Source organism: Cyprinodon tularosa, unplaced genomic scaffold (assembly GCF_016077235.1).
Source record: "Cyprinodon tularosa strain WSP-4 unplaced genomic scaffold, ASM1607723v1 ctg1054, whole genome shotgun sequence".
In the NCBI taxonomy this organism is placed as follows: Eukaryota; Metazoa; Chordata; class Actinopteri; order Cyprinodontiformes; family Cyprinodontidae; genus Cyprinodon; species Cyprinodon tularosa.
Window position 1 is genome coordinate 97,758 of NW_024037843.1, and position 8,062 is coordinate 105,819.

At 40.7% G+C, this 8,062-nt stretch overlaps 1 protein-coding gene across 1 annotated transcript; it reads right to left on the reverse strand.

Moving 5' to 3' along the window:
• Positions 1–758: 758 nt before the first annotated feature.
• On the reverse strand, positions 759–4,007 carry LOC119783851 (cholecystokinin-like). Its single transcript, XM_038285551.1, has 4 exons — positions 3,926–4,007; positions 2,004–2,090; positions 1,621–1,804; positions 759–1,184 (listed from the first exon to the last, which is right to left on the reverse strand). The coding sequence occupies exons 2-4, from the start codon at positions 2,079–2,081 to the stop codon at positions 1,051–1,053; spliced, it is 396 nt and encodes a 131-aa protein (XP_038141479.1). The 5' UTR covers positions 2,082–2,090; positions 3,926–4,007; the 3' UTR covers positions 759–1,050.
• Between the last annotated feature and the right edge of the window lie 4,055 nt (positions 4,008–8,062).

The window sequence follows — 8,062 nt, forward strand, 5'->3', positions numbered from 1 at the left end:
TCTGTTCGCTCAAAAAGATGATAAAACATGTTTATTACAGTGATTCTATATTTCAATGCACAAACTTCTCCGAAACACCTCAGCTATAGAGATGATGTCTACAGAATATCTAGTGGTTGATTTAAAGGCCTTGTAATAGAAACTTCTGAAATCAGTTTTGATCTTTTCACTCTTTCACACCTTTGTCCCAGATTTCCCCGCTTGGGGCGGACCGGAGATGTGTTTTCATCCGCTCTTCAGAGTGATGCTGCACTCGGATGCAGATGGTGGGACATGAAAAGATGTTCTTACTGGACATCTGTGTGTCGTTAAAGCTAATTAAGTGGGCCATAAATTGCTGAACATTTCAGAACTCCAAAAAACATTCGGAAGAAAATATCTTTCAGTGCTAAAGATCTTTTTTCTTTTTTTTTTCTAATTTCGAATAAAATACTGCAGAAAAAATCCAACTTTGAAGTCCAGGTACATATTTTGATATTACGTTGAATGAACACTTTAAATTAACAAATGTCTCATTTTAGCAAAATTAAATGGAAAGTAAATGCATTTTATTGGTATTACAACACAGCACCGTCTTCAGCAGTCTGTTGCAAATGTACTTTATTCTGTACATGCATCAAACTCTCCAAACCCTCCTCTATTACCAGCAAACTAAATCTGTATTTAGAAAACACTTGAAATATTCCCCCAAAAAATTAACCCTCAGTTCATTTCTATTTGAGTCGTGTTTTAGAAAAAAACAAACTGCAGGACTCAGGTGGTTTAAGACTTGACAGAGATTCTCTCTTTAATGAAATGATTTATTTTGAGGGGCAGAAGAAATAATCAGAGATTAAAAAATACTGCGGTTAAATCTTCTAAATGTCTATCATCAGAATTAAAATATTTACCATAATCTGCTTTATTCTGTACATTTTTGAATCTGATCTCATTCCAGGATCCTAATTTAAATGAAATGTGAAAGATAGAAATTGCTATGTGATTTTGCTGGCTTTAACCGAGGGCTGTTGGGAGCTGTGACGGGGGATGAAGGAAAGCCCGACTGTGGCTTCACGGAGAATATTCATACTCTTCTGCACTACGTCGTCCAAAGTCCATCCAGCCGAGGTAATCTCTGTCCTTTATCCTGTGGCTGGGCGCCACAGCTCTGCTGCTGAGAGAGGATCTGATCTGCAATGGAGAGCCTGGAAAAGACCAAACACACTGACTTATTGAGGCTGGCTTTTGTTTTTTTTATTCCTATGTTTTCTGTTAATGATGGTTTGCAACTTCTTAAGTGAGTCTAAATGGGTTAACCCATTAACTTGTCCTGTTTTTATATATGTCTTTTTGTTTTCTACAAGAGCAGTGAGCTCAGCAGATCTCCCCCCCTGCATAGAGTTGACTTAAAGGGAGAGGCAGAGAGCGAGCGAGGACATGATGGAGGGGGAAGGTTTGTTAAAAAGAAGTGGAAGAGACAGGGAGAAGGCAAGAGATGACGGCAGGATGGAGATGGGACATGCCAGATGGTGGGATAGAGGCACAGCATGAATGACAGCAGAGGAATAACAGGATGAGGAGGAAGATGTGTGAATCGTGACTCGGTTGAAGGGGAAGGACGTCGTTCCTCTGAGCACTCACCTTTCCTGGAGATGAGTCTGGCCAGGAGCTTGCTCAGGCTGTTTGGAGCCTCTTCGTTCTCACGGAGCTGGCTGTAGTGGGTAAACTGGTCTGATGGTGGCTCTGGAGCCGAGCGGACCTGGCGTGCTTGGTTGGGTGACGGAGCATGGAGGCTTTCTGTTAGGCGAGCAGAACTCTCAGCTCTCTGGCATAGGGATAGGAAAACAAGGAAAATCCTTTTGAATTTTATTTAACTTGGAAAAATGTAAGTGCTCATGTTTTTTCTGAATGCCAGGTTTTCCGTTAAGTTGCCTCATTTTAGTCTAGTTTGACCATAGTGTGTTCAGGTACTTTTTTGTGTTTTAGAGTCAGATTTTTCTAGAATACCTGTGTGTGTATCTTACCATTGACTGTGAAGGCAGACTCAGGGAGCCACTGGACAAGGCGGCCAGGATAACACACACATAGATGCCTACATTCATGACTGGATACTAAAGCAGATGGAGAAGAGGACAGAAAAACACAAAGTTAAATTTGGTGGAAATAATCTTAACCTGCTGCCTCTACTTTAGATCAAACCTACAGATCATTTGAGTGGATGTAAAAGCAGCAATAAAGCGTTTTATAGTTCCTAAAGGATGACACAGGTGGAAGAGATGAAGGTTTGATAAACCTACAGCAAACATCATTTGGTCTGATTGACACACACTGTTGAGCTGCTAAAAGGGAACGGAACATTTTACTGTTTAACACACACCTTAAGTGTGCCTGTGTCAGCGAGGAAGAAGTCTCAAAGGAATTAGGATTAATTGGGCTCTGCACTTTGCTGCTTTTTGAGCTCAAATTATACTAAAAAACACTTACTATGGGAATAGATTCTATTTCCTTGTCCTCAATTACACTGATCTCTTTCAGCAATATTACCTAAACAGAGGGGTGCCGATGAAATATTTGCCAGCAATCTGAATGTCATTTGTAGATTTATCAACAGTATTACATTTGGGAGACTGATTTGGCTCATTTTCCGGCATATTGAAGTTTCTTCATTAGAGGTGATGAACGATGCTTCATATTAGAAAATTCTTCCAGAGGAAAAGTCCAATTAGAGGAAAACAACAGCAGTTGCTCGGAGGATTTCAATCTGCTGTAATTGGAAAATTCCCACTGTCTCAGTCTGCATCAAGGCTATTATTACAGCACAGCCCTCTGCAGACTTCAGATTCCTGGAAGTGAATGCAATTTTTTACAGCACAACTTTTTCATCTTGAGGATCAAAACTACAAATCAGAAAACATCTTTGAGGGTAGGACAGTTTTTAATTATTTGTCAGATATCCTGTGTTATATGGATCTGGATTTTGCTGCAAGTCCCTTTTCCTCGGTTATTCACTGATTATTTCATATGTTAACCCCCCACTGAATATTAATATACACCATGGGATGTTCAGATAAGAAAGACAGCTCTAGTTTTAATCTAAATTACATCAAGACTTTATCTGTAATTTCATCACTGGGAAAGAAAACAAATGTCCATTTCAATAAATTTATTTAAAGTGGCACTGTGGTGTAAGTAGCCATTCTTTTCATGCTAATATAATTCCTGAAAGCAGCTGGTTGTCTTTCATTCATTATTCATCGGGCTGATAATGATGTGGGGCTGCGCGTGAAAACCTTTCCACAACTCTGCGGTGCACAGCTTAAAATCTGCTTGTCTTTAAAGGTTTTTATTTAGTTTGTATGTCCTGGTGTTTATAAAAACATTGCTGAAATTCAATTCAAAAACACTTTATTAATCTCAAAGTAAAATTAAGTCAATAATAATAAAAGCTGAACAAAATAAAGAGGTTGATTTTACAAAACAATGAATCCAGTAAAGATTGTTTTACAATGTAAAAAGGATGATATATGACATTTTTCTTATGTATACAAATATTCTAGTTTTACTACATTCAGTTAATCTATTCATATCAACCAATAATACTCCAATTCTGAGCTTTATAATGGTTTTAAATAAAAATAATTCTCTACTGTCAAATAACAAAAATCAAAGGATAAAATCTCCCTTTTTAAAGGTCCAAAGAAATATATATTTTTTAGTATTTAATAAAGTTATCTATTAAAAGCATAAACATTAGAGGAAGAAAACAACAAGGAATTTCTCCCATATTATAAAGTGTGTAACATTGAATGGGTTTGTAACCTAGAAGTAGTTTTATTTCAGACAAAAACTTTTATTTCAGACAAAAACACAAAAAAGTTCTTAAAAAAACCCAAAACAAAACACCAAAAATTAAGGGATTAACTGCAAACAGATTTGTGTTTCTTACCTTCAGTTGTTGGCATAGACCAGAAGAGGATGATCTGGAGGTGCTGAGTTTTGCTCCAATGTTCAGGCTGAGAGAAAGTGGAAGGGAGGGAGGGGATGCTATATTTTATACTGACTCAGAGAAAGTGGGAGTGGCCTGGACCGGTGGGAAGCGTCCACGGATGGCGCAAAAATAGGTAGTTCTGACGCCACTGAACACGCAAACGTGCACGCATGCATCAGATACACAGAAACATGGAGACGGTTTTAACTATGGCAGCTTTGATTGTGATGCTTGATGCTTGGCCTGACTCACTCGGGGCACAAATAAAAAAACTCTACTCACACACAAAGAACTTTTATTGACGTAATCACAGGTTTCAAGTGGAGACAAGCTAAAAGGCTCTATTTAATGTGGACTACAATAGTTTGAAATTGAAGCAATTCAACATGTACTTCAAAATGAAATAATTTTTTGCTTTTAAAAGCAAAAGGTATTGTTAAGGTATGACAGGCTCCAGAGTGCCATAAAATGGGACAGATTTAAATCTGCGGCTTTGTTTGCAACTAACTACAAAAAAATCCCTCCAGGACTTCTGATCAAACCATTGTGAGGTTTATCAAAAAGTTTTGCAGAGAAACTTTAAATCCCTTTAGCAATTATTTGATATGACTGATAGATAACCAATGCTCATTATTATTTATAATGTCATGAAAACACTAAAACAGTTAATCAGAAACTGGCCATTATGTCTGATATAAAACACACTTTTCTGTCAGGAATTCAAACACAGGCATAAATTATTATGGTTCAGGAAAATTTTCTATTGGAGAAATAAACAATGCTGGAATATCATGTCATCAAGTAGAGACATGGAGCAGTTGTTGAATATTACAATATAAAGTTCCCTATTGGGAGCCAAATTGTATGTTAAAGTGTCCTTTTGGAAGCCAGAGCATGTGCTACAGGGCCCCTCTGGAGACAAAACCACATTAAAGGGCCCTCTCAGGAGCCAAAGCTTGTAATAAAGTTCCCTTTTGGGAACCAAAGCATGTGCCAAAAACATGCTAATGTCTTCGCACGGACCAAAGTGCGTCTTCAGGACCTGAAACACTCTGACATGCCCTTTCGGACGCCAAAACATGCGCTAAAGTTCCCTCTCTTGAGTCAAAGCATGTGCTAAAGTGCCCTCTGGTGTCAAAGCGTGGGCTAAAGTGCCTTCTGGATTCAAAGCATGTGCTAAAGTGCCCTCTCTGGAGTCAAAGCGTGTGCTAAAGTGCCTTCTGGAGTCAAAGCGTGTGCTAAAGTGCCCTCTCTGGTGTCAGAGCACATGCTAAAGTGCCCTCTTTGGAGTTAAAGCATGTGCTAAAGTGCCCTCTTGAGTCAAATCGTGTGATTAAGTGCCCTCTCTGGTGTCAAAGCGTGTGCTAAAGTGCCTTCTGGAGTTAAAGCATGTGCTAAAGTGCTCTCTCTGGAGTCAAAGTGTGGGCTAAAGTGCTTTCTGGAATCAAAGCATATGCTAAAGTGCACTCTCTGGAGTCAAAGCGTGTGCTAAAGTGCCTTCTGCAGTCAAAGCATGTGCTAAAGTGCACTCTCTGGAGTCAAAGCATGTGCTAAAGTGCTCTCTCTGGTGTCAAAGCGTGTGCTAAAGTGCCTTCTGGAGTCAAAGCATGTGCTAAAGTGCACTCTCTGGAGTCAAAGCATGTGCTAAAGTGTACTCTCTGGAGTCAAAGCATTTGCTAAAGTGCACTCTCTGGAGTCAAAGCATGTGCTAAAGTGCCTTCTGCAGTCAAAGCATGTGCTAAAGTGCACTCTCTGGAGTCAAAGCATGTGCTAAAGTGCTCTCTCTGGTGTCAAAGCGTGTGCTAAAGTGCCTTCTGGAGTCAAAGCATGTGCTAAAGTGCACTCTCTGGAGTCAAAGCATGTGCTAAAGTGCTCTCTCTGGTGTCAAAGCGTGTGCTAAAGTGCCTTCTGGAGTCAAAGCATGTGCTAAAGTGCACTCTCTGGTGTCAAAGCACACACTAAAGTGTCCTCTCTGGAATCAAAGTGTGTACTAAGGTGCCCTCTCTGGAGTCAAAGCGTTTTGGGGATCATTTATTTAAAAAAGGTTGAATAGAATTCCTGTAACCCCCAAAAATCAAGAAAGAGGTTGTGATCCAGCATCTGCCTCATGAGGAGTGGAATTAACGTGTTCAAAACTTTCTCAATAACTGTCTTGACTTTGGAATTCAGCTGTTCATCCAAAGCCTGCTTGATGGGCTTGTTGGTGGGAGTCATTAAAAAATCTCCAGCTGTTTACCTGCTGTGAAGGTCACAGCAATGTCTTTATGCATATCTATTTATTTATCTGTATCCTCTTCTTTATTGTTTAGGGCCTGAAAGTTCAGATCCCACAGAGAGTTTCAGAGCCTGAGGCTAGAAACCATAAAACCGTAGTATATCTTATTTGTGGCAGACTTTCATCAGCCTAAATGGACGTCCACTTCTGGACAATATAAGGATACATTTAAATCAGTGTTTAACCTTCTGCTGCATCATTTACAACAATGCATAAGGATATAGAATATAATTAGTATCTTTGTCCCTGGAAAACTTTAAAGTTGCATCTTATGAAAGAACTGGATTGACAATGGGGAATACATTTCATGTCCACAGCCATTGCTCCATGAACAGAAACTACGGTCTTTTTTTGTCTGAATTTAATATGTTGTTTTTGAATCCTCTGGACCTTCAGTCAAACAGACGTCTGACTTGAAAGCAGATAATCCCCCTCCTCCCCCAGGATTTCCTTACAGAAGTAAAGCTGTCACCTCATTAGGCAGGTTTTGTCAGTTATTTGGAGCAAAGAGGAAAGATGGATTGTTAAAGTAAAATAAACTATTTTTAAATGAATAAACAGCACATTTGAATCAAAAACATTATATTGTAGTACATATACACTATATTGCCAAAAGTATTTGCTCACCCATCCAAATTATTGGAATCAGGTGTTCCAATCACTTCCATGGCCACAGGTGTATAAATTCAAGCACCTAGGCATGCAGACTGTTTTTACAAACATTTGTGAAAGAATGGGTCGCTCTCAGGAGCTCAGTGAATTCCAGCGTGGAACTGTGATAGGATGCCACCTGTGCAACAAATCCAGTCGTGAAATTTCCTCGCTCCTAAATATTCCACAGTCAACTGTCAGCTGTATTATAAGAAAATGGAAGTGTTTGGGAACGACAGCAACTCAGCCACGAAGTGGTAGGCCACGTAAACTGACGGAGCGGGGTCAGCGGATGCTGACGCGCATAGTGCGAAGAGGTCGCCAACTTTCTGCAGAGTCAATCACTACAGACCTCCAAACTTCATGTAGCTCAAGAACAGTGCGCAGAGAGCTTCATGGAATGGGTTTCCATGGGCGAGCAGCTGCATCCAAGCCATACATCACCAAGTGCAATGCAAAGCGTCGGATGCGGTGGTGTAAAGCACGCCGCCACTGGACTCTAGAGCAGTGGAGACGCGTTCTCTGGAGTGACGAATCGCGCTTCTCCATCTGGCAATCTGATGGACGGGTCTGGGTTTGGCGGTTGCCAGGAGAACGGTACTTGTCTGACTGCATTGTGCCAAGTGTAAAGTTTGGTGGAGGGGGGATTATGGTGTGGGGTTGTTTTTCAGGAGCTGGGCTTGGCCCCTTAGTTCCAGTGAAAGGAACTCTGAATGCTTCAGCATACCAAGACATTTTGGACAATTCCATGCTCCCAACTTTGTGGGAACAGTTTGGAGCTGGCCCCTTCCTCTTCCAACATGACTGTGCACCAGTGCACAAAGCAAGGTCCATAAAGACATGGATGACAGAGTCTGGTGTGGATGAACTTGACTGGCCTGCACAGAGTCCTGACCTCAACCCGATAGAACACCTTTGGGATGAATTAGAGCGGAGACTGAGAGCCAGGCCTTCTCGTCCAACATCAGTGTGCGACCTCACAAATGCGCTTCTGGAAGAATGGTCAAAAATTCCCATAAACACACTCCTAAACCTTGTGGACAGCCTTCCCAGAAGAGTTGAAGCTGTTCTAGCTGCAAAGGGTGGACCGACGTCATATTGAACCCTATGGATTAGGAACGGGATGTCACTTAAGCTCATATGTGAGTCAAGGCAGGTGAGCAAATACT

Bases quoted from the DNA above. Each gene is read 5' to 3' on its own strand.
- LOC119783851 (XM_038285551.1), bottom strand. From the start codon at position 2,081: ATGAATGTAGGCATCTATGTGTGTGTTATCCTGGCCGCCTTGTCCAGT. The intron at 1,805-2,003 runs GTAAGATACACA...TCCCTATGCCAG, and splicing joins GTCTGCCTTCACAGTCAATG to AGAGCTGAGAGTTCTGCTCG. The intron at 1,185-1,620 runs GTGAGTGCTCAG...GGTCTTTTCCAG, and splicing joins CAGACTCATCTCCAGGAAAG to GCTCTCCATTGCAGATCAGA.